This window comes from Centruroides vittatus, unplaced genomic scaffold, assembly GCF_030686945.1.
Source record: "Centruroides vittatus isolate TY-2023 unplaced genomic scaffold, ASM3068694v2 contig_749, whole genome shotgun sequence".
Classification (NCBI taxonomy): Eukaryota; Metazoa; Arthropoda; class Arachnida; order Scorpiones; family Buthidae; genus Centruroides; species Centruroides vittatus.
The window spans coordinates 7,170-34,633 of NW_027122485.1; the positions used below are offsets into that span (position 1 = coordinate 7,170).

Sequence of the window (27,464 nt, forward strand, 5' to 3'; positions counted from 1 at the left end):
AATAAAAATCATGGCACCCGATATGAGTCAAATCTTTTCATGGATTTTTTTTTTTTTTTTTTGGTGAAGATAAGCTTAACACTTCGATGCCATACTATGAACTTTTTATTATTGATTGTATTTTACGAACTTGCTTTAACGACATAGTGACACAATGAAGCTTTCCCGAACAAATTTCAAAGATATTAGAGAGGTTGCGGCCGACGTTTTCAGCCCAAAACGTGAACGTCGGACGTCGAGCGCCGTCATCTGGCAATTCTAGAAGGTAGATAATGGCGTTCGCTGCGTCTAGCATGGCGAGTAGAAGTTCGGCTTAAACTTCTTCATTTTTTTGTGTTTGAAGTTAAAATTAATGACGTATTTTGTTAAAATAATGATTATTTAAGCATTTATGAATAATAATGTAAAGAAACAGACGATTTTAATCCAGAAATTATTTAATTATTCAATTATTTTGCAAGTGATGTGAAGTGCCTATTGAATTTACATATATTTCATAATAGCTTATCGTAATTCTGTAAGAGTAAATTTGTTTTTTCGCGGCATCTTCTACCATCAATAGCGTAATAGGTTTGTAAATTTTCTAAAAATAATTTCCCGAGCTGCTTTCGGATTTATATAAACCAATACTTCCCTCAACAAAAGTATGAGGTAGTCCTATCGTCCTATCGTACGGTAGGAGACACAACGCTAATAAAAATAATTATTTAGTGTTATTAAACATCGTATAAATACTTTAAAATAGTTAATTTGTTTATTTACCTTCGCTAGTAACATTCGTCGTTGTTAAACGTTTTCGCCATTTTCCAACAATATCCCATGAGATAGTGCGTGATGTAAACGTGTGGTGCAACGTATTTTACTTTGAGTTCAAACGCCAAACGTGTACTTCTGATTGCCGTACAAGTTTAACGTTTGAACTTCGGCCGCAACCTCTCTATACTTTATTTTGAAATTTAATAGCGAGATTGAGACCGACGTTTTCAACGCGAAAACGTGTTTCAGCGCCGCATTCCTGTAAGCCTAGAAGTTTGGCAAGGGCATTTGGAACGTCGAGCATGATTCACTGACGTTCCAAACGCCATTGTCAAACTTCTAGGCTTACAGGAAGGCGTCGCTGAACGTCCGACATACATGTTTTGGTGTTAAAAACGTCGGCCGCAACCTCGCTAATGGTTATTAAGCATCGACTTCTAATCCGAAGAGTTATCACATCTTTTGCAAAATGTTTTCACTTGGACACCAAAAAGACCTTTTTTTTTTTTGGCTGTTTTATCTTATTAAATATGCATTTCGGACAGCTTTACTCTTTAAATTATCAATATCTTCAGCAACGTCAACGTCACGTGTTTATTTACTTAATTATTTTCAGAAGAAAGTATAGATATATTTTAAAATAATATTAACGATATTTATTAAATTTATATTAATAAAACGCACATAAAAATTATAACTTATGAAAACGTTTTTGACCATTAAAAATACGTCATACGGATGAACTTGATTAATCGTGAGGTCACTGTCAGTTTAGTCCGATATAATTGGCCAATCTGTATCTATGTAAGAAAATGGCCATGACGCAATTTTGGTTCGTATCTTATCGCGTACATTGAACTAGTAACGTCTGCGTTGTTAATTAGATAAAATGTACCACGAATGAATACTTATAGGAAACGGTTTTATAATATATCGTCTGTATCGCACAAAATCTAAAATAAAAATGAGCCGTGTTGACATGAAAGTGGTTCTTCTAGGGAAGGAATATGGAGGAAAAACAAGTTTAGTCGAACGTTATGTATACGATCGTTTCAGCGGTTGTTCAGTCTATCAAAACGTAAGTAAATACATAATACTAATTCCAATGCCATAAATACTTGTTTTACCCATGCTACATAACATTATATGGAAAATCAAATTGAAACTTCACACCCGAATACTGTGTTAATTAATAAAGACTTATATCTTTAATTCAGAAAATGATTCCTAAAGTTTGTATTTAAACAATGAATCATATATTCAACAATAAAAGGTTTTTCTCTTACAATTAAAACATAGCAACAGGTTTGTGTCAATTTCATATATCACATGTAAACTGAGAAGATTGAAGTGAATTAGTGTTTCCATTTGCTTTTTGAAGTTCAATTTACAGTAATTTTATTAGGTGGATTTTTTAAAATTTATCCATTAATACATGATAAAGAATGTGTAACGGTTATCCGAGCGTGATATTTTAATATAAACATGTTATGTATGAGTTTAAATGTAAGGGTAGTATACACAAGGAACAATTAAAAACTGAAGTATCGAAAGGATATGAAAATTATTCATAGACTGAGATGATGTCAATATTTATTTTATTTCCTTGTGCAATTCTTTTATTTTGTTTGTTCAGTTTCTATCTATTTTTTTTATTTAAAAATTGAAAATATATTCAAATACATACTATTGGAAAACATTTCTAATTTCTGAAATTACTGAATTTCTTAATATTAGCATTTAAAAAAAAACATAGGGAAGTATAATACTAAGCCAAACAAAATTCACATTTGACATCATTAAATAATTTTAATATTAACAATTATTAATGTACACAATTTTGAGTTCTATTACTTTACAAAAGTTCTCCAGAACATTTTCCTGTGCAATTCTTCCATTTTTAAACTAAAATAATTAGAGGAGAAAATTTAAAATTAGTTCAAGTAATTACTATAGTTATAAGTACTGTAGATACTGTAAATGAATCACAATGTCAATTTATGCATTTGTTCTTAGTTAAATAATAGAGATAATATTCATTTATAAATTATAATTAAACAATTTTATTTAAAATCCATTAATAACTGATGTATTTTAAAATTTATAGAACTAATTATATATTGCTTTCTAATGATTATCTTAGTTTTCTCCATTCTAGAATTATATAATGGGTCAAATTATACTTATTTGAAATTCAGTTTTAAAGAGAAATTGGTATGTGCTATTCAAAATACATTCATTGATTCAAAATTATGCATGCATTATAGTTACATTTCGGGCTATTTTCTGGCTAGAGTGTGCTTTTATGCCATACTAGAAAATAGTATAAATGTATTGATAGCCAGTACTTAGGACAGGCATTACTCAGTGAAAAAAATTCTACATGTGGATAAGAAGTCTGGTGACTGGCATCATGCCAGTCACCAGACTTCTTATCCACATGTAGAATCAAAAATGAATGAGATGAAGCTACCACCAACCAAAGCTGAAATTATCGGGCTGGAAACGGCTATATTAATTATAAATTACAAGATAATTTGCTATTAGTGTGTGGCGTTAGGTGCCATCTCTTGCTAAATTTAATAATTATAATTTAATTAAATAATTTAGACTGAACTGGAAAAAAAGAATCGGTCTAAAGCGGGACTCGAACCCGCAACTCCTGCTTACCGTGCAGACACGTTACCAGTTATGCTACCCGGACCTTCAGTCTGATCTCCCCTTCCAGTATATCTAAACATAAGCTACGACCATCGACAACCATTACAATGCCGGCTGGGGACACATCAAGTGCCCACGTCCTCCCAAGGCACTCAACCAGCCATCACAAGCCCGGCAAGGTGTATATATACAAATAAACAACAGCAGCCAACTCGTAACATATAAAGCTACCACCTCTAATAGCAAATTATCTTGTAATTTATAATTAATATAACCGTTTCCAGCCCGATAATTTCGGCTTTGTTTGGTGGTAGCTTTATATGTTACGGGTTGGCTGTGCCATTCTGTCAGTTACAATGAATGCTGTGAACCAATTGGAACAAACATAAAAGGCAAATGGAGTGGAGACTCCCTCTTTAGTCAGGGACCATCTTTTGATGACTGACTAAAATGTCTGCCTTCACTACATTTTTATCAAGAAACAAGGTGTGGAGAAGCAGCAATGATAATATTTTGTAAAGAGAAAAGTAAAAATGTGGTTACTAAAAGGCATCATTTAGCAACTGACACTAAATCCAAAAGAAGAAATAGGGAAGGAAGTTCATATGAACATATAAAAAAAAATTGGAAAATACAGTATTATAAATGCTACAATATAAATATTTATACATTTGTAAAGAAAAAATAATTAATTACTAATATTAAAGATGTTTTATTTATTGTTACATTTTTATTAAAACAGAACTTTAGTTTTAGTTACCATATATGTGTACCAGTAGTAATTTTCTTTTACAACGGGTGTCCAACCCACAGCTCACAGACCGCGTGCGGCCCAAGGCAAGTTTCAATATGGCCCAATAAATGTGTAAACAAAACCGACAAATTTTTTTTATTTCAATGGCATAAATTCAAAAAAGAAGTTTCACAAAGCCATAAACCTTTATACATATTTTACTTTTGAGTGGAAAGTAAATATTTTCAAATACTTGGAAATGTGTGAATGAGGAAGAAATACTAAATAAAGCTGGAGTTTTGACTCAAAGGATTATAAACCCAAATTCGAGGAAAGGAGAGAAAGACCAAAAGATAAAAAGTAGTGAAAAAGGTTAAATAGACCTTCTGTTATTGCAAATATTGACCCTTAATTTTCCAACCTTTCTAACTTTATCTTTTATCCTTTCTCTCCTTTCCCCGAATTTGGGTCTATAATCTTTTGAGTCCCAATTCCAGCTTTATTTAGCATTCCTTCCAGTGTTACAAGATTTGGCTACCCGTTTTTAGTTTGGCGTAAAAAATATTTGGCAAAGTGTCTTACTTTTTGGGCTACATATTATTTATAACTATATTAGTCGAATAAAAATGCACTTTAAAATGGTGTTTCGTTTTTTTTTTATTATTATTAATTAGAGACCCAAATAAAACAAATATTTGTGTTTTACAAATAAATTTTTGTCTGTCATTTATTATAAATTCCTTTATAATAAATGAATTTGTCTATTTCTAAGTAAAAATTAAAAGTGTGTGTAGAAGTAATTTTTTAAAATATCCTTTTTGTGATAAAGTGTTAATACTTATTACTATAATCTAGACATGTTAATCCTTAAATAGACTTGTATATTTAAGGATTGGACCACAAGTATGTATAATATAGTTATGGCCCAAAACTCCATGACTTCTTCCAATGTGGCCCAAAGAAACAAAAAGGTTGGACACCCCTGTTTTAGAAGAAGAGCATTTGTTATGTTCTTTGGCCATTAATGCTTGTTTATGTCAAATCATTTGGACAATACCAGCTGATGAAAATTTGTTACATTGAACACTTTGCAGATAGTTTAAATTTTTCAACTATTGTCTTAGTGTAACAACTTTGGAAAAGATTCATATAATTACAATTCATATTAACACAACTTTTCTTAACCAACATTTATTTGAATTTACAGAAACATTTCTTTAGTTTTCAAACATACAACAAAAATTAAATGCAACAATCATCCCTTTTCATCTTTGTTTCTAACTATTCATTCTTTTTCCTTCAAATGCATAAACATTTATTTAAAATGGCAAAATTCTTCTCATTATGCAAAATGATTGACTTAGAATGCAATTCTTATGTAATTTAATTAACTTACTGAATGTTGACTGTGGAGAATAAACACACTTTTTATGTAATTTTTTAATGTTGAAGTTCTCATATAATTTTTTATTGCAGTTATGTTTAAGTTTAAACATAATTTTATGTAACAAAGAAATTCAATTGATTATAATCATACCAAAAATAAATGAGTTTCACTTCTTTAGTTACTTCAAACAATGCATATAGGTTTACTTTTTATTAAATCCATAATTTTTTGTTAATTGAAGCAGTTTGAGTATACAGATTTTAAAAATTTTGAGTTTTCAATATATTCATTTCCAAATATTTTTTATAAAAGAATGATTTATTAATGAATTTATTGAACACTTATTAATAAATATCCTCATTAATCATCAATTTAAGCTGTATCATTTTATACTGTAAATTAATTTGCGAGTCAGATCTCTACTTTTAGAATAATTTTCTATATTATTGAATTTCATTTTTATTCTGGAAAGTTAGAAGTAAAGACTTATGAGGTAGGCACCAAAAGTTTTCAGCCTGTTTTAGATGTTACAGACATAAAACAATGATGTCATTTTTACTTTCTCAGCTGTTTATAACAGAAAAATATAACAGAAGTAAGCCAGTGTGCATCAAAGGTTGATCACTGCAACCAGCATAGTTGCACGACTGTTTATGGGGGTCGATAACTGAATTTTTCTTCGTTGAGAGACTCACAAATGTGATCACTGTGAAAGAGAGATCTGACATGCATTTTCAGTCGTGGACACATGTCAAGAAAAAAGTTACAAACTCCAGTACTCGACCAGCGTGGTCAAACATGTGAATTTATGGAGCCAGTATAATCAGTAGTCGACATTCTCATTTTTTACATATTAGATCAGAATTGATGCAAATTATTAGCTATAACAGGTGCTTTGATAGTTTATAATCCAGAGAAACAATTAAGCAAGCTCGATAATAGGCATTTTGTAGAAAATATGCATCTTACACACAGAACCTTTTAACTTTTAAAGACCTTATAATACCAGAAGTGGTGTTGCACAATAGTTTTTCCTATCTCCATGAGTGAGGCAACCTGTTATTCTTACATTTCATTAAGAATGGGATCCTCTAATGATGGTCCCTGTGAAGATAACTTGCCTAAACCTGTTCAGATGGACTAATTATGTACGGATTTCAGGATATATGGTGGACTACTAGAAGTAGTCGGCAATAAGAGCCCCTACCTTATTTGCACTTAAGAACATGGGAAGGCACATGAAACTTTACAATTATGATTTGAGTGTATAACTGTTTTATGGTGTTAATATAACTGAAATAATATAAAACACAAAAATAAAATATTAACAAGTACTTTGAAGAAAATACATATTCATCAGATGCAGGGAAAGAACAAATAGAAAAATTATAAATGGAAATTCTTTTTCCATTTGTATTTAAGTGTATGAATATGAAAAGACAGTTATGCTTTCAATTCTGTACTTACCACTTTGCAAACTTTTAAAATAACTACTAAAATAGTTTGTATTTTTGATAAGTGTAATGCTTGAGTAATAGTATCATAGTTTTAGATACGACTGTAATCAACTTGTATGCCTAATATTCATCTTTGAATTCTGTGTGTACATATGTTATGGACAAAGTGATTAATCGGGCATTATGAATAATGACCAAAAAGGGCGTGCAGTGTGATAAATATTGATTAATTTATCAAATTGACCAGTCATTATGAATACTGCTATCACCTAGTGATAGCACTGCAAAGTGATAATAATAAGTTGAGGAGTGATCATTCGTGTGCATATCGTGTTTAGTACCGAATTTTAAATTTGATTAGAAAAAAACTCCACTTATTTTATTTAGAAATACAGTAGAGCATCGTTTATCCGAATCAATTGGGGACTGGGGTTGTTCAGATAACTGATTATGTACAAAAAAATATATTAACCTATCTCATGTTGAAATTTTTCTCCATTGCGTGTCGCTGTGCATTGAATTTTTGTCGATTTTAAGCCTAACGAAAATTTTTATAATAATAATCGAGGCTATTGTATCATTAAAAATTATTTCTTTATTTTGTACAAACAAAATAAATATATTGAAAAATATAAAAACAAAAAAATTATACTTTAGAAGTTAATCTAGTATCAAAAATGTTCGATTCAGCACGACACAGTCCGACTGGAAAGCTTTCGGTTGACCGGCTTTCGGATAAACGATGCTCTACTGTATTTATTTTTTGTGAATTATTTCAAAGTACAGTAGAGAGTCGGAAATCCGAATTGCTGGTTATCCGAACGATTTTCAGTCTGACTGTGTCGTGCTGAATCAAACGTTTTTGATACTAGATTTACTTCTAAAGTATAATTTTCATGTTTTTATATTCTTCAATATATTTATTTTGTTTGTACAAAATAAAGAAATAATTTTTAATGATACAATAGCCTCGATTATTATTATAAAAATTTTCGTTAGGCTTAAAATTGACGAAAATTCAACACGAAGCGACACGCAACGGAGAAAAATTTGAACATCAAACAGGTTAATATATTTTTTTGTACATAATCAGTAATCCGAACAACCCCAGTCCCCAATTGATTCGGATTAACGACTCTCTACTGTACTATTAACTGATATTCTTCCACTAACTTAGAAGTAACTTTCACTCTTGACTCTTTAACTTTTTGTATCATTGACAAATACCTGATTTTGTAAAAATTTGATTGTTCTCACCTTTTTCTGCTATTAACTCGTTTAATTGGTTGTTGAAGCTATTATTCATTTCACTTAATGATTCCTTCGTGATTGTTACTTTTGTCAAAGAAGAAAGATTAACTACTGGTCACATAAATTTAAAATTCAGTACTAAATGCAATACACATGCGCAACTAAGATGTAAGTTCTGATTGGCTAGCGTATATTGGATGATCATTCCTCAACGTATTATCACTTTGCCCGACTAGATGGTAGCAGTATTCATAAAGACTGGTCAATTTGATAAATTATTGAAATTTATTACAGTGCCCGATTTTGTTGGTTATTATTCATAATGCCCATATTAATCACTTTGTCCATAACATATATATTACAAAAATTTCATACAAATATATCTTTTGTAATTCATCTAAACTTTGTCTCGAAATAATATCATGCATAGACTTTCTTTAATACGTAGGCAGATCAAAAAGTAAGTTGCACTAACTTGCCGCAAGAGCGCGCTGTGTGTTGTAATCTTGGGCAATGCGGATAAAGGGACAGTAACTGCTCAGATGTCCGATAAGAAGGTTGGTGTGGTTTCCGTCTTGTTGTGTGTGGATAACCCGCTAGGATCAGTGATGTGTCAACTGGATGTTCACTCCACATTGGAGGTGCGTGCAACAATCAGATTTCTATGGGCCAAACTGATTAATTGCACAGACATTCATTGTGAAATCACTGCTGTATATGGTGAGCGTGCAATTTCTCGGCAAGGTATTGTAAAGTGGTGTCAACAATTTGAAGCTGGACGCACGGATGTTACGGATGAATATTGCGAAGGCAGGCCCGTAACATCCAGTACCGTTGCAAATGTTGACTGTGTGAATGCAATCATTAGAGAGAATCACGCATAAAACTGTGGGAAATTGCCAGCATGCTGAACATTTCGTATGGCAGTATGTTCTCCACTGTTCACAAGGACCTTGGATTTCATAAACTGTGTCAAGGATGAGTCCCACGTCTTTCCAGTGCATGCCGTGACATTTGATGACAGGGAAGCTGTGTTTCTGTAAGAAGCCGACTTCCAGGGGCAATCAGTTAATTGCGCGTCAGTGATGGTCTAGGGCAGTGGTTCTTAACCTTTTTATAATCGCCGCCCACCAAATATTTCATAATTTTTTTGTGACCCCCATATTTTAATAATAATTTATATTTGATAATTTGATAATTTATCTATAATAAATTGATTTTTTTATTATTGCTTTATTTTTTATATAATAAATGTAAATCATAACTTTATTATTTCATTATCTATTTAAATAACATTCAAACTTCACAATTAAACTTGAAAACTCATTAATTTTTAACAGAAAATAAAATAAGAAACATGTCGATAAATCGATCCAATGTGGATGCTAAAACTAAACTAAAACTAAAACGCCCACTTGTGATAAGGATTTTGCATAACTTTTGCAAAAATATTTAAATTTTCAAAGCCTACTATTTTTCCTAATTATTTTTAAAATTCCAAGCATTAATAGTTTCTTAAAATTGCTTTGGAATAAAAGAAGTAAATACTGCGGTGTAAGTAGCATATTTACATTTATTTCTTCTGTACTAACAAAGTTGTATGTAGGAAGAAATACAAAATAAATAAATAAAAACTAAATAGGAAAACTTTATCTTTCTTATTTCACTTTTCAATACGATATTCGGATTATACATCAATTTTCTTTTTATTATATTCTGACGGAAATTTTGCATAATTTGGCGGCCCCCGGCAAACTTCTTATGGACCCCCAGGGGCCGCGGCCCCCTGTTAAGAATCACTGGTCTAGGGTCCATTCGTATTCATTTGTTCGATAAGCCAGTAAAAACTGTAGACTTCTCTAAATGTATTTTTAATATCACAATTACATTCTGAATCGCTAGCCACGATATAAGGGCTAAAATTAAAAATAAATTATAAAAACTTACTCGGTGAAATAAAATGTGCGGTGGATATACATACCTGGTACAATGTATTGTTCGATTGTATTAATATACTTTTAAAGAAAATTATAATTAAAATATAGCTTTGTAAAGAAACGTACATAAAAATAACATAAAATATTCTTTACTTTTTAAATCTTAAAACAATCCACTTAGTCAAATATCTTGATACGAGTAGCTAATGGATGGAACTAGTGACGGTCCAGGTAGGTGTGTAGTGAGTGTGTGCATGCCAAATCCCGAGGGTGCCGATACCGGTCAATGTCAAATGCCTCTTTTGTCGCATCACTAGTATATCTCAAAGGACGCCACAGGGCTGTTGTAAATTTTAAACGTTTCTCACCGTAGCTGTAAAAATCTAACTATGTTAAACTTAATAGTCATTCGTTTTCTAACTAATTCGTTTTAATACCAGGTGTACACGGAAATCAGTTTCCCACTGTACTGAGCGAGTGATTGGTTCTGTTAAGCTTTTGTTGAAGTAAAATTCTGGCTCTTTCAACAGGGTTTTATTTATGTCCCCATTCCCTAATCTCTTAATTATTTAGTCACTTCTTAAGTAGAAATAAGTCGAAACCAGTTACTTTGTACCTGAATATCTGTAGTCTTGGGAAGACAGTGGAAAGGCAAATTTTTATGACAACGGATATATAAATCGTAAATTTAAGGAAAATAAATTCTAGAGCTTTTTTTTTGTACCATTGTACTGTACGTCTCATTCATTAAATTTGATTGTAAATGATGCTGCCAAAGTAAGAGTTAATTTTTAACACTGTACTAGAATTGTACACTTTTTTTTTGCATCCCCTTACAGATGGGACATACTAAATCGTAATATCACCGGTTTAACATTGAAATCCGTAAGTAATATAAGATGGGAAAGCGGAATAAACGCAGAATAAATATATCAAATATTTTAATGGAGTTTTTTTAAACTCCTGTCAACTATACAGAACTATCATAAAAACGTGCCAGTAAACTCCTATAGGTTGGGTCGTTATAAATCTAGTCTAGGGTGGGCAACCCTTTTTATAACATGGGCCAGAATAAATTTTACGTTTTTTTCCGCGCCGTAGTAGTTAATTGACGCCTTCTTGTGACTCGTAATTTTTTTAGTCTGCAAATATGAAATAAATAAATAAAAAGTTAATTACTACATTTATTTCTCTTATCGTTTTTGAAAATTACAAAGAATTGGAAAAATAACTATTAATTAGTTATTTTTCCAATTTAATAATCTATTAAAGATCTTGCGGGCCGGATAGAAACTTTTCGCCAGCCGTAGCTGGCCCGCGGGTTGCCCGCCATTGATCTAGTCTCCTCGTTATTCACATAATCGGGCGAGGGTGGCCGAATATCTGGCAGGCGGCTAACAGCCCACAACCGCTCCGGGATATAAAGTCGCGTACTCTTTACGCGTGTGTCACTTCTACCAGCTAAACTGTGACGTTTGTGCTATGTAAAGTGCATGCGCCAATGCCTATAATCTGGCTGCTTGGAAGTTGACAGGCAGGCAGCTAACAGCTCAGAACCGCTCCGGGATATAAAGCTGTACTCTTTACGAGTGTGTCGCTTCTACCAGCTAAACCGGGTGAGGTTGGTGCACTGTAAACCGCATGTGCTAATGCCTATATAATCTGGCTGATTGGAGACTGACCCGGTTTCGACATTCCTTCCGCCACCGAATTATTCGACTATACAATAGCAATCTTATCGTTTTTTTTTTCACATGTAGTATAGAAATTTGTAAAAGATACATAATGCAGTTATAATAAAATATTAATTTTAATTAATTCAATTAATTCAAAGTACGTTAAAATATGAAAATTTATATTTTATAAAATTCAAGGGAAAGTCATTGGAAGGTGGAATCGGCGCTTCCATCGCTTCCAATGATGGCACGCCACTGACGTCTTCTCACCAATGATCACAAGGGACGTTTCCAATCCTCACTGGCATTTTTGCAACAGTATTCTGCAGAGGGCAACGATTTCGCGGCGAATTATCACAGGGGTCCACCACTTCACCCCTGAAACGAAGAGAACATCGATGGAATGGGTGCACATCTCATCACCACAACAAAAGAAGGTCAAGGACCAACCTTCAGGAAAGGTTATGGCGACAGTGTTCTTTGATATGGAGGGTATGGTGCACGTGGAATTTATGCCGAAAGGCACGACAATTAACCCGGCTTCTTATTGTCAAATGTTGAACCAGTTGCGTAAAGCAATTAAAGAGAAATTGAATGCTGGTGTGATTTTGATGCACGATAACGCAACACCTCACAAGGTCTTGCCAAACGTGCAAACTGCTGCAGCGATTCAAGTGGGAGGTATGGTAACATCCCTCCATACTCCGCTCCAACTTAGCGCCATGTGATTTTCATGTTTTCAGTCACCTCAAAAAGGATCTCAGTGGACAATGATTCTGAAACGGTGAGGAGGTGAAAGCAGCTGTCTCCAGGTGGTTACATAGCGCTGGAGGAGATTTCTATGCATCCAGAATTGAAAAGTTGGTTGTCCGTTTGGAGAAATGTTTACAGTCTCTTGGGAACTATGTGAAAAAGTGAACTTACATTGTATGCTGTCATAGCCATGTTGCTTTTGTATAGGTGGTTTAATAAATGGCCATAACTTGGAAGTGCAACTTACTTTTTGATCTGCCCTCGTACTTCAACAAGTTTTTATTCAGTCTGCATCAAAATTAGCAAGAAAGTTTAACAAGAAATTGTGCTATATGTAAAAGGTGATGACATTCTAGTCATAGGAATTTTTGGAATAGATTGTAAAATTCCTAAAATAAAATTGCATTTGATATCAAATATTACCTGGCAATTGCACACAAGAACAGCCTCAATAGTGAGTTTTAGCTCATTTTTCATCACAACTTCAATCAATTAAAGTCTGAATGAAAAGACTAAATAAAAGACATAGGCTCAATCAGTTTTTGAATATGTTTATTCAAGATTTGTTCCCACAGGGTGACTAGTTAATTCAGGAATAGAGTTGTAATGTTGTACTTGCACCTTAAACATGACAATTCATCCAAAAGGTTCTCAATAGTGTTGATTTAGTGAGTGGTCTAGCAGGGTTACATCCATGTTCTCAAAGAATTTTGTTGGACTTAGATGCATGAAATCTTGCATTGTTCTGCTGAGAGTCATTATCTATAAATTTTTCTCCTAAAGCTTTCAATTAAGAGCTGACTATCTTCTAGTAGTTGTTGGGATCATTTATATCTCAAATGACCACCCACAAAGCTTCTGTTCTATTGTAACAGAAAATACCACAAATCATCAGTAATCAATCTCCACAAACATGATTCATATAAGACTCATCTGATCAGTCCAATAAAACTTGTATCCATCAGGATCATCCAGGTTAAACTTTTTCTCATTAAAAAATTGTTTTTTGCCAGAAAGGACAATTTCAGAACTGCTATTGAGGGAATTGAAGACAAGATACCTTACATTAGGAGTCAGTGTTGGAGCAAGTTGCATTTCATAAATTTGAGATTTTATGAACAGACTAAGTGCAGTTTTTATGACAGTATATTTGTTTTTAGGGACACATTGCTTTTGACCATGTGCAGGACTTTTGACTTCTAAAAACCTCATTATGAATAAATTTGTTGATGAATTGATGTCTGTTCAGTTTCTTGAGAATTTAGTGCTTAATCTCTCTAGCTGCTCATAATAATTAAACATTGTTTTATTATTATTTAAGCATAATATGTGATGATAAAAGTTCAGTTTATTTTTACTAACTTTTATTATATTAAGAATGAATTATTTACAGACAACCACCTTGAAAGAAGTTCAAAGTCCTGCAGCTAGCATCGACACTTGGCTAAATAGTCCTGGAAATTTTTTTAAAGTCTTTTGTTGATGTTTGCTTCTAAAGTCAGCTTTCATTGGTGGTTTATGATAATGAATATTTGATTAAGGAAGTTTAATATCTTTATTCCTTGACCTTGTCTCCAAAGACTTCTCTTTCAATTTAGGAAATAGATAAAGCTGAAGAATTCTGGGTTTAAATCAGCAATAGTTGTGGAAACCACAATAACAAGAATCCATAAAAACATTAAAAATAGTAGCTTCTAGGACTACTTTGATAAGTGGTATGGATACAGACAGAAGTAAGTAGCTACAGCAGAGGATTGTTTTGAAAATAATGCAGTGTAAGATGTTGTGCATTGTATAATGAAACTTCTGCCATAAATTCAACATCATTCAACTGTGATGACACTTATTAAGTGTATTTATTCTTAGTAGATTAAGAAATTAATCATTTTTTAACATTTATGTTAAGAAAAATTGCTGATAAAACTGGTAATATGGATAGTATTGATTTTAAATGATCATTTCTCTTTTTATCAAAATTAAACTGATTGAAGAGATGAAATTACTTGAGAAAATTTTTTAAAATATATTTAATGAAGATTATGATTTATAATAAGATCATTAGTGTTTCATTACTTAATAATTAGTGTTATTTTTTGATTTTAGACAATTGGTGCAGCATATGTCGCTAAGCCAGTAGAGATAAACAATAGACAGATTATTCTAGGTATCTGGGTAAGTACTTTATGCATTCAGTATTACTAAAGTACTACATATCAATAAATAAAATAGCTTTATTGTAAAGAACACAAGCAAAATGATCCACAAACACTTTCTCAACAAATTCTCTCTTTTAAGAAAATGGAATTTAAAGCAAATGGAAATTGACTGGGTGCATTACTTTAAACAATTCTGAGAAATTTTTCAATTCATTTTATAGATGTTGCTTATTTGTTAAATTTCATATTTTTTAATTATTAACAATAGCAAAATATCCAAAATAATACTTGTTAATTTGTTAAGTAGCATTTCTTAATTGCTTTTCACATTGACTTGTTACTTGAAACATGTGGATTTTTATTGTTTTATTATCCTGTTTATTGTACATTTATAGTTTTCTAAAAATAAGCCAATTTTTCTCTCTGACAATATAATTTAAAAATACCAAGAATAAGTGAAATTTTAGTTTTAGGGGAGGAAAACTCATTGATACCAACAAGATTTGAAACTCCAATCTGCTGTTTATGAAACTCGCTTCATAGAGCCACTGACCACTCTATAAATTATTACTTCATGAGCAATTGGAGATAGAGAAAATTAGCATTGGGCGTCACAAATCTCGGTTTTTGTCTTCGATAGAATGCTTTTTGGCTGAGTGATACACGCTTTAAAGGACTTTGTCGTCTGCCATTACTATTACATTTGTGAAATGAATTATGAGAAAAGCTAGAGCCAGGACTGGATTTACAAGAAAGCTATGTAAGCTGTTGCTTAGGACTTCGAGTTTGAAGGGAGCTCAAAAATTTCTACAAGAAAGAAAACTGAATTCAATTTTGTAATAAATTTTTTTTTTTTACAAACCAATAAGATATACTTTACTTTTATCTTTTACTGTCTACTTGGACATTGCTTATTACTTATACTTTACTTTTTATTTTGTGTAGTATTTAATTATATTAATAACCAATATTGTTTATATTACATTTCTAGTGATTTCTTTTTAATATAAAATTTATTTGATTTTTATAGGTAGCTTTTCTAAACTTTTAGTAGCTTTTTTAAGATCAAGAAATCACAAACAACATTTTTCGTGTTTTCCTTTTTTAAATTGTACCTTATTTCATAATATATTGCAAATACCTTTTAACAATAAAACATTTATTATTAAAATTAATAATAAGATTGATTTCTAAAATTGTAAAGTATTGGTAGGGGGCCTCACACAGAATTTCAAGGGCCTCGAAATGCCTAAATCCTATCCTGGCTAGAGGTGAAGTTTAACTAATATCTCAAACTGACAAGTTGTAGTTTGCTGTCTGCGTTGTCCCTTCTTTGATGACATTTTAACACAAAAAAAATTGGCTACAGAATACTAAAAACATGTGCTTCGCTTGGAAATGGCAGGCTGCAGTCACGTGACAAGAAGAAAATGTTAAGTAAATTGTGATTGGTTAAAGCATAACAGCTATCGATAGCATGGAACCCAGAAGCCTGTAGACCAATTACCTGTAGAAAAATCCACTTAACGTAGAGCAGAGAATAGCGATTTGTCTAAGGTTCGTTAACTGCCTTTCGCTAGGGAGACTTATCAAATGTCCTGTGTGTCACTCTTGTTATCGGAAAACCTCAGAATAGGTCCAAGGTCATAAATACCAAAGCTATAAATAGCTAATTTTAAAAGATAGAACATTTGCAGAAAAGCACATCATACATGAGACTATACAATGCATCACATCAGGTTGCAAGCTTTTACACAAACTGACTACTTATATCAACACAGTGGGTGATCGGTTAACAAACATAATCTGTTCCAAGACTTTGGTATTCACTATCCGAATTGTTTATTAACTGATTATCGATTAACCATAGGTTTTTATGGGAATTTGATTAATTCGTTCTAGAGACCCAAAAATAAGAAATATATACTTTCTTACTACATTTATTTTTATGTAACAATAAAAATACATACATACATATATGTGTAAAAAATATATATATATATATTATATATATATATATAATGGAAAAACATGACTAATAAAAATGCGAGACTGTATATATATACACAGTCTCGCATTTTTACATACATATATATATGTATGTAAAAATATATATGTATATATATATATATATACACATATATATTTTTACATACATATATATATATATATATATGTATGTAAAAATGCGAGACTGTGTATATATATACAGTCTCGCATTTTTATTAGTCATGTTTTTCCATTTGTGCATTTGTGGGAGTTAAAGAATCTGTCTAATGTCGATTGCTTTTCCCTTTTCTTCAGGATTTTTCAGAAGTAATTAATAGCATTGTAATTGTAGAGATCCATGAGAATATTAACTTCACCCTGGTTTGGATGCCATTCTAAGATCATTGTTCTGACATCCTCCCACTTCTTCAAAAGATCTTTAATAGCAGATATCAGCATTAATCCTCTTTTTCAGAAGAAAACATATCTCGCAGAGTCTCTTGGTTTTCTTCATTCAAGAGTTCTTGGCATTCTTCTGTTGTCAGATCAGTTTCAGGTTCCATTATGAGCTCTTCGATGTTCTTTATTTTTCAGATGAGATTTTTGTTACTCCTTTAGCTGCTTGAGTCTTCTTGATTATACTGTATCTTTCTTAGATAAGATTGAACTGTGGCCTACTGTAGACCTGTTTAAGCCATACTGCCCAGCAACATCAGACATTTTTGTCCCACTCTCTATCTTTGGTATTATATTCTCACCTTTTGAAAATAAAAACCAACGCAAAACTTAACGAGTGCCCACCCAACAGTCTCACGAATACTGTAAAAGAATTGTTTCTCTGTCAGAAAAATAAAAGGCTGGAATTACAAAGGAGAGTTTCAAAGTTTGGAGGAATACTATCTGATCAGTATATACTGGGTTGAGTGTCGATGTCAACATCTGCACTCTGAAAACTTTCAGATTGTTGCCTGAAAATGAGTGAAGACTGATCAGTATTCTGTATTTTACGTTGCTTCTTCTGTGAGGTGTTCATTGTTTGAACATAAAAATCTTTTGCAAAAGTGTTTGTTATCCAATCACCCACTGTATAACCAAACAGTAAATATAATACATCAAAAGTTTGCATGCAAACACAAACTTGTACACACCCAGATAGTCATAGAAAACAACACACACAAAGTATATTATGACCAAGCCAACCATAAACAAACCAATCACATTCATTGACAAACAAAACAAAAAATCACATATAATCATTCCAAACATTTACAACATACAAAATAGATATATTGAAAAAATTAGTAAATACTCAGAACTTGCTCACAAAATAAAGCATTTATGAAAAATGGATAAGATATTTATTATGCCCTACATACCTTTTTTTCACATGAACTACACAAAAATTTTGAAACATTAGGACTTCACAACAGCACATATATCACACTGCAGAAAGCTGCTATATTAAACACGTGTCACAGCCAGGAAATTCTTAAATAAGGTACAGTACATACATGAACAATACAGAATACTAGGAAAGCCTCATTAGTTCGAAATTCAGGGACAAAATATTTGTGACTTAGAATTACACTTACTTATCCAATGCGAGATTTACATATTTCTTTATAATACACCAAATGTAGAATATGGAAATAAGAGAACAGAATTTGGCTACTTACACAGAACACTATTTTTGTTAATTAATAATTGAGCCATTCAGAGGCCAAATCTATTAGCTCAATTTGTAAATCCTTAATACAAACATTATTTTCAAATTTTTCACATAACTAATTTTATATATCTACTATAATTTTATATATTTAATTTTAATATTTAAAGCATAGCTTTAATATAATGATATATAATAATACATTCTGCAATGTTTATTTAAATTTAAAGTTTTAAAGGAATTTTAAAAAATAATTTATATTCTCAATTATTATACATTTTGATTTGTGGAGTTAATCAATTTGGCATGTGAGTGGCTCATTTATTATTAATAATAATAATAATAATAAATAAACTGCAGATAAACAGCATGTGTCCGGTGAGGTCACATTGCCAGATAGTTTTATAAAATGTAAAGCAGAATTTCTTGAAATGTAACTCAAATTATTTTTAAAGTGCCAAAATGTAGTAAGTTGCCCAAAAGTAGTGGCCTAGAGCAGTTGTTGCTAACCTTTCTGACCTCACAGACCATTAAACTCAATTTTGAATCCCATGACCACTATCATAAATTTTTTAAACGATACATACATTTATAGAATAACAATCATTAAAGTTCCATTTCATTTTATTAATATGAAATTCACTTCTTTAATTATAACAAATTAGTGTGAAGTTTGTTGCTGCTTGTTTGAAATAAGTTTATGAATTCTTGGCTCTTCCAAGAAGGACAACAATTGCACTCACATTATTTATTGTTTATTGATTACATTATTATTTTTGTGTTTGGTTTTAGATTCAAATAAACTCCCAATGAGTAGGAAAAAGAAACCAAGCATTTTGCATTTCTTTTGTAATACTTTGCATAACCTTGAGTTGAACAAGTTCCAAATTTCTCCATGGGCCACCAAAATTTTTTTATGGACTATCAGTTGGTGACCACTGTCCTAGTGCACTACAAATATCCTAATCTGCTACTCATAGTCCAATCTTTCATTCCCAAAAACCAGCCATATTTTATGAAATAAGAGAAAAAAGATGGTCCATATATAAGCTGACACCCAAAAATGTGTTACTGTAAAAGTAAAGTCATATTAACCAGATTAGGGTTGTTCTTGGTCTATTGATCTCTTATAGTATGGAAGCACTTCAATCTAAATCAAAGCCATGAAGTTTTACAGTTATAAGTTAATAACAGGATAAATTCTTTTTATTTAATAAACTAAAATGTTTCATTAAATAAAAATAATTTAGAGAAGACATGTCATAATTCTGTCTGTTTTATTTTAATTTTACTAATTTATTGATTATAAAAAAATATATAACTATTAATTAGAAAAATAACCAGTTAAAAAGTTGGAGAAGCAATAGTATATGTGCATAGTAAGTCATGTGATGTTTTATTTTGTTATTGTGCCATACCATAAGGGATGTGAGGGTCAGGGAATTTGTACAAAGTTGGTCAGGGAAAGTCATGGAATTTAAAACAAAACTTTGAATAGGAACCCTGTAAATAGTAAACCAAGACTAAAACATTTTCCGTATATATACAGTGCACTGGTTACATAATATAACTAAAACATTACAATATACTAAAACCAAAAACTACTATCAGAAGAGGTGTTGTGCAATAATTTTTCTCATCCCATGAGTGAAACAACCTGTTATTCTTATATGACATTTAGAATGGGGTCATCTTATGATGCTTCCTGTGAAGATAGCTTGCCTAAACCTGTTCAGATGGACTAATTATGTACAGATTTTGGCTTAGATGGTCAACTACTGGAAGCTGTCGGCAAGAGGAGCCCTACCCTGAATGAATCTTAGAAATATTAAAATAAAATTTAACACAGTATAGTATTTCTTAGGAAATTGTAAACTGAATTTATATATCACTTCAAGTATCATTTATGAAAAGTGAATGTGTATAAATTTTTCAGGATACAGCAGGAAGTGAAAGATATGAAGCAATGAGCAAAATGTATTATCGTGATGCCAAAGCAGCTATAGTCTGTTATGATCTGACAGATGGAAGTAGTTTTGAGAGAGCAAAATTTTGGGTTAATGAATTAAAAAAACATGAAGAAGTAAGATTCTAAAACTTTCAAAGAAATTTATAAATTCTAGTTTATCTTTATTAATTAATAAAATTAAAAATTATTTGAATGTAAGTTTTTTGTGTTCAAAATTAATATTCAATTGTTTTTTAATAGTCTTGTAAAATATATTTATGTGGAACAAAGAAAGATTTAATTAGAGAGAATCGTAATGCCAGGAGTGTAGATTATCATACTACAACGGATTATGCTGATGAAATAAATACCAAAATATATGAGACATCTAGCAAAAGTGGAGAAGGAGTTCGTAAGTATATCTAATAAATACCTGTTATGTTGATAATATATATAATTTCATTTTAATAAAATACATTCTTTAGTTAAACACTTACTGTAGAAAAATTATAGAATATTTTTCATTATAGAGGAATTGTTTCTTGACATTGCTATGGAGTTTTCTAAGCAAAAAGAAGTACTCAGAGAAAGTAAGTTTCTAATTGTATATACTGGAAAATTTGACTTTCTTCAGTTTAAATCTAAAAATAAAGTATTTTCCTTATACCTATAATAAAATGAACATAATATATTAGCACTTCAATAATTAAAAACAATTTAATTGTGTTATATAAAATATTAAGGAAGCCCTACAAGATAATAGACATTGCTAATAAATAATGGTGGAGTGGTAATGATAAAATTATTGTTTAATTCATTTTTCCTTATACATGTATTAAAATAAACTAATTTGGTATTAGAGAGAAATGGAATTGCTACAGTAATTTTAGTATATAGTAGAAGTCTAATATTTGCAAGAGTTATTTTCCCCAACTGTTGCAAATATTGCAAGAAGAGATATATGGAGAAAATAAGATTGGGGGATTGAAAATATATATGACAAAAAATAAAATTATATTTTCATGAAAATAAATTTTCCATTTATTTTATTTCAAACCAAAGATAAAAATAATTATCAGTTCTTGCACATACATACTTATTCTTTAATAATAGTGAAGTTGAGGCCAAAGTTTTAAACACGAAAACGTGTATGTCGGACATTCAGCGCCGCTTTCCTGTAAGCCTAGAAGTTCGACAATGGTGTTTGGATAGTCAGTGGAATAAGGGTCGACATTCCAAATGCCATAGTCAAACTTTTAGGCTTTACAGGAAAGCGGCGCTGAACGTCCAACATACACGTTTTCGCATTTAAAACTTCAGCCTCAACCTCACTAATAACTTTAAAAATTGACCTAATTGTTGTCTCACAGCTTTGAGAAGCATGCAACAAATCTTAGTAACATGCATTTTTTGATTTCTCTTAAATTTAACTCCTCACTTAAAATTCTTAAATTATGCAGAGCATTTTCAAAAAGTTTTAAAATTATCCTTCAGAAGCATTTAATGATTAACATAATTGATCTTGATATATTAAAATGATCAAATAGATGTTTTGTCTTTTCATAGCTAATAGAACCACTCAAAAAATGTTCTATGACTGATCTACAATCCAGATTAATTAAGGTTTTTCCACTTAATATGATTTCTGACAATTTTTTTTCAATATTTGCATCTTATGAGGAAGATTCTGCATTTGTGATGTGTCTGTCTGTCTTTTCTTAATGTACAGCAAATGAATGACCATAGCTGCTAATTGTTTCATGCAAACAATCTAGCACTAATTTTCTCTTTGAAGACATCACTTTTTTGTCTTTTTATCAAGATAACATAGTTGATTCTCTTTTATTCTTACAAATCAACAAAATCTCATGAAAACATAATGCTAACATTCCCAATACATACTGATATAAAACTAAATGTTTACCATTTCAACTTAAGAAACTGAAATAGTAGCTATTATACCAATCAATAACAAAAATTACTAAAATTATATTAAAAATATATAAAATTTGATAACTAATACTTTATTATAGTTTTATGTCTTGTACTCTTGTTCCTGACTCTTCATCTGAGGTGAAATGTTAAAAACAATAAATCAATAGTAAAAAAACTTTAAAACTATTACTGTTTGTTATTTTCCTCATACATGCATTTCGATCTTCCTATCCTCATATATGCATTCTAACCTTCTGATTCTCATCAGTACATTCATAGGACAAAATTTAGCGACTGTCGTTTTACCACATATTATTTCATTGACAATCACTTTTTTGTTTTTGCACCATATGGTAGATGGTACAGAAACAAGAAAGTGAATGTTGGATATCAACTTTAATATGGATCCCAACTGCCAGTACTACTGAAGTTTGACAATGGTGAGAAGTGGAATGAGCCTTATTCCACTGACTATCCAAACACCATTGTCAAACTGTCTGTTATTAACTTATAACTGTAAAACTTCATGGCTTTGAAAAAAGAGAAAAGCCATTAATTATTATTAAAAAATTCTGTAAAATCCATGTACAGTACATAAGTATAAATTTATTAAATTTGTCTCTTAATAAATTTTCCATACTATAAAATATTAATAAACTGGGAAAAAAGTTTCAAAAATCAGAAATGGTTTTGTTATGCAATCAAAATTATTAAAATGAAAACAACTGTCAGCAACAGTGCTATCATTCCTAATGCCCAACGATCACAACTTCTTTCATTCAAGGAATATGGTGCCTATTTTGGGGGTATATATTCTATTATGGGTGCCTCAATTGCTGCCCACAGGTCTTTTTCAGTAACATTTTCATGTTGAATTGCCACAATGATCAATTAGATGCTCCATCCAATATTTGAAAGTTGCAAACTTCTTTTGTGAAGATATCTTCTTGATAATTTTCCATTTCACATGTGTCTTTCAATTATCCCACTAAATCACAGATTAATCCAGTGTCCAATTCAACAAAAATGTACAAAGACATTACCTGTATTCATAACCTCTGTTATTTTATTTGTCAGTGTAGTGGATGGTTTGAGCCAGCAATGATAAAAAGCATATAAATGTCATACATTTGTTTATTCCATGAGATCAATACAGAGAGAGAGAGAACAAACATGTAATAGTACAGGGACCAAAAAGAATCATGGGTGTAGTGCAGTAGTAATGATGTCTTCATCTACCAAACCCTTCATGCTCTCCAGGCAAAAGAACTAAAGGTGCATCATAGGTAGTCCCATACACTAACAGAAATAACATTCACCAATAGAAATTTTGATTGAAAATAATTAAAAATGAAAATAATTAATTAATTTGTCCATCTTACTTTTTATGTCATTAAGAAGTGCCACTACACTGTTAACCAAATATACTAGTAATCAAATATTGCAGAATATGATATCAAAAAATGTTTTAAAAAAACATAAAGTATAAAAAGTAGACAGATTTAATTAATGACGACAACAAAATACAGTAGAGAGTCGAAAATCGGAATCAATTGGGGACTGGGGTTGTTCAGATTAGTGATTTGTTCTGATTACCGATTATGTACGAAAAAATATATTAACCTGTCCGATGTTCAAATTTTTCTCCGTTGCATGTTGCTTCGTGTTGAATTTTTCTTCGTTGCATGTCGCTTCGTGTTGAATTTTTGTCGATTTTAAGCCTAACGAAAATTTTTATAATAATAATCGAGGCTATCGTATCGTTAAAAATTATTTCTTCATTTTGTACAAGCAAAATAAATATATTGAAGAATATAAAAACATGAAAATTATACTTTAGAAGTAAATCTAGTATCAAAAATGTTCGATTCAGCACGACACAGTCCGACTGAAAATCGTTCCGATTACCGGGGTTCCAATTAATGACTCTCTACTGTAATACAATACATATTACATTATATTATGTTTGACAGAAACAGTAAAAACTCCTGTTTTCTAATAACAGGCAGATACTGTTTTCTTATAATAGGCAGATAAGTGACACCATATGGCTAATGTAGATGTAGTTTTATGCAATATATTACATTTGGAACTATTTAAATGATTTTTATATACTTTTTATTTTACAGATGATACATTCAGTTTAAAGGAGAAAAAGGCCAGTCAGTGGAATTGTTGTAATTAATCTTTATAGACCAAATAATTTTAGATGTTGGGGAATTAATATTTTCAAAATATGGGAATTTTAACTTTCCTCAACCGTGTATTATATTCCATTTGTATCATATTATTACTGTATGCATTAATAAATAAGATACAATATGCTATACAGTATAGAGGAAAAATTAGTTGTCGGTACTTAATTTCCTGCAGTTTATTTAAATTTTATATCAGCTATACACAAAGTGCCTGTTGTACTTCTCATGATCAATAGTTTTTTTTTAAAGCAACTATATCTTTTCCTGCCTTTTCTGTAAATAGTTATTGTGTGTATATTTACTGTGCTTAACATAAATTGATTGGCAGGTCGTTTGTCCTGTAAACATTTGAACATAAAATAATTTTTAAAAATATGAATTTGGGACCATCACCAAATTATGTTTTACACATATCACACAAACTGGGGATCTCCCAAATATAACATTACTGCATTTAATTGTAGCTGTTCAAATTGTATTATTTTGGAATGTTGAATAATTATGTTCATTCAGAGCTCACACTGTGACCTATTGAAATTGAAGCAAAGAGTGGCAGCTGTCTACATAGTTTTATATACTAAAATTTCAGTTGTTATTAGAAAATAAACTTTAATATCCGAGAATGTAGCATTCAGAATGCAAAACGTGAAAATGTTCCAGAAATCTCATTATGGTCAAGGAGTAGAATTGACTAATATTTAGTGATACTGCAACTAAAGACTGAATTCTTGTATTGGTAATCCTAAAATTTGTGTGCAAAAATTTTTATCCCGCATTCTAATTGGAGATTTGTGTATTTAATTGATTCTTTGATGAATTTTTTTTCAAATTGTTAATAATAAAAACACAAATTATCCTGTTTACTTTTTTGCTATATGATAAATATTTTCATATTAAAATAAATTTTTGGTTATATTTGAGTTTGAAATATAGTAATTGTCAAAACACTGTTGTAATGATTATTGAATAAATTATGATAATTATATGAGTGATTTTCTGAAATAAGTGAGATTGTACACATTTTTTTTTGTGTAATGATACTAATTATCACAATCGGATGATCCAGTTCAGTCAATGAAATTTTGTTCCTCCATCTGATTGCCTTCATGGATAAACTCCTCTGTTGCATAATAAATAGTTCTATATGTATAAAATTAGTTATTTAAATATAAAAATATTAAATTGAAAACACAATAAAGAAGAATTGATGATGACACAAAATAAAATATTTGTAACAAAATAATGTAAAAAGTTTAATGGCTATAGGTTTAATTACTTTAAGCTAAGAGACTTACATTTGAGATTTCAGGTTTTTCTGACAATGTGCTTGATGATTTCTTTCAATTGTATTTGTATTTATTTTTTTTTATAAGAAGTTGTTGTTCAAAAATTTCTTGTCATTAAAGCCAATATAGCTTTATAATAGATTACTGTAGATTTTCCCAGGATCATAGAGGTAGTACATTTGCTCACTTATACTGCATACTTGTGCTACCTGTTTGAAATTTTTCAGTATATTTTTTGATTGAAAATAATGGTTAGAAAATTAAGATGAAATTTGTAAATCTTGTTTATACAGGTTATGCCAGGTTTATAATTACTTCATAAAGTCTCAATCCATTTTCATGCAAGTCATATCCATCATGTGGCATAATGCTAGAAAAGGTTTATGCTCTTACAGAAACACATTCAATTACTGAAAATAAAAATTTTAATAAAGTTTTCTTACTCTCATTCCTCAGCATTTAAGTATAAAATTTGTACATTCTTGAGTTGTATATTGTTACTAGGGGTCGTGTTTCCTCAAACTTTTTGATTCTCAAGATTGAGAATTTCTGAATCACTGAAAAAACTTCTCGAGATTTTAAAAATTGATTTCTTTTATAAAAGACATTAATTTTAAACTGATGCAGAAAGAAACCATACAAAGTAGGACTAAAAGATAAGCTTGTCTCATATTTACTTTTACTTAATCTTTTTATACATTTAAAACATTAATTATATTTACTTCTTCATTTACTAAAATCCTTTTCAATACACAGTCTAATGATTTGACAAACAGATTCTTTATTTTGACACACATTCCTTTTGTGTTGATGTTTGTTTTATGCAAAATAGCATTTTTGAGCATTTCCAAATTCGATGTTAAGCATATTAATTAATAATAGCTTAAACAAAGTTTTGTATTATCATCTTCACTATCAAATCAATTAGCTGTATGATTTATATTAACATTTTTATAATTATTTGAACCAGCTGAGCAGAAATATCTGCAGACTTACTGTATGTGAAAAGTTAGTGGCTTCAATACTGAGATATAATAGTAATAAAAGCTAAAGGTAGTCCAGCAGTATTTATTGTCTCTGTAATTAATATATTTCATATTTTTGTTTGATATTACTTAAGTGTTGAGCATGATGGTTCTTATATTTAAAAATGTAATTGTTTTCATGTTTTTTTATTGTTACTTAAGCGTGAAAAAAAATTTTGTTAGCAAGGATTAATTACGTAATCTCTTTAAACTTTGAAGTATGTCAGAAATCAGCTTAAAGTGAACATTACTCCATTTTTTGACCAGGAGTTATTAGAACAGATATGCCCAGTAGAGTGTACAGCATGACTTTCTACTCTGGCAGCGAGACTGCCTTTACCACCTGATTTTTCCCTTTTTAAAGGATTCGGTAGATCTGAAGGCTACTGAGGAATCTGAGAGCTGAGCCAATAGTGCTCTTCAATTCAGACAAGGAAGCCAGTTTTTCGGAAAAAAGTTTTGAAGAAACTGGTTCGAAAAACCATTCCACAAATTCTCTATTGTATTTAAATCCGGATTGTTTTTATTTATAAACCACTGGACTACAAATAAAAGGAGGTTCTACCCTGTTGGGCCATCTCTAGCTTCAATACTCGATGTGATACGGGCAGGCATGGAGGCATACAAGTACCGTATGGTATCCTGCAGCG

At 30.8% G+C, this 27,464-nt stretch overlaps 1 protein-coding gene across 1 annotated transcript; it reads left to right on the forward strand.

Moving 5' to 3' along the window:
• The first annotated feature begins 1,541 nt into the window (after window positions 1-1,541).
• LOC136981243 (ras-related protein Rab-24-like) lies at window positions 1,542-25,495 on the forward strand. The gene is made up of 6 exons (XM_067277522.1): window positions 1,542-1,834; window positions 14,715-14,783; window positions 20,359-20,505; window positions 20,632-20,782; window positions 20,901-20,960; window positions 24,435-25,495. The coding sequence occupies exons 1-6, from the start codon at window positions 1,721-1,723 to the stop codon at window positions 24,488-24,490; spliced, it is 597 nt and encodes a 198-aa protein (XP_067133623.1). The 5' UTR covers window positions 1,542-1,720; the 3' UTR covers window positions 24,491-25,495.
• The last annotated feature ends 1,969 nt before the right edge of the window (window positions 25,496-27,464 follow it).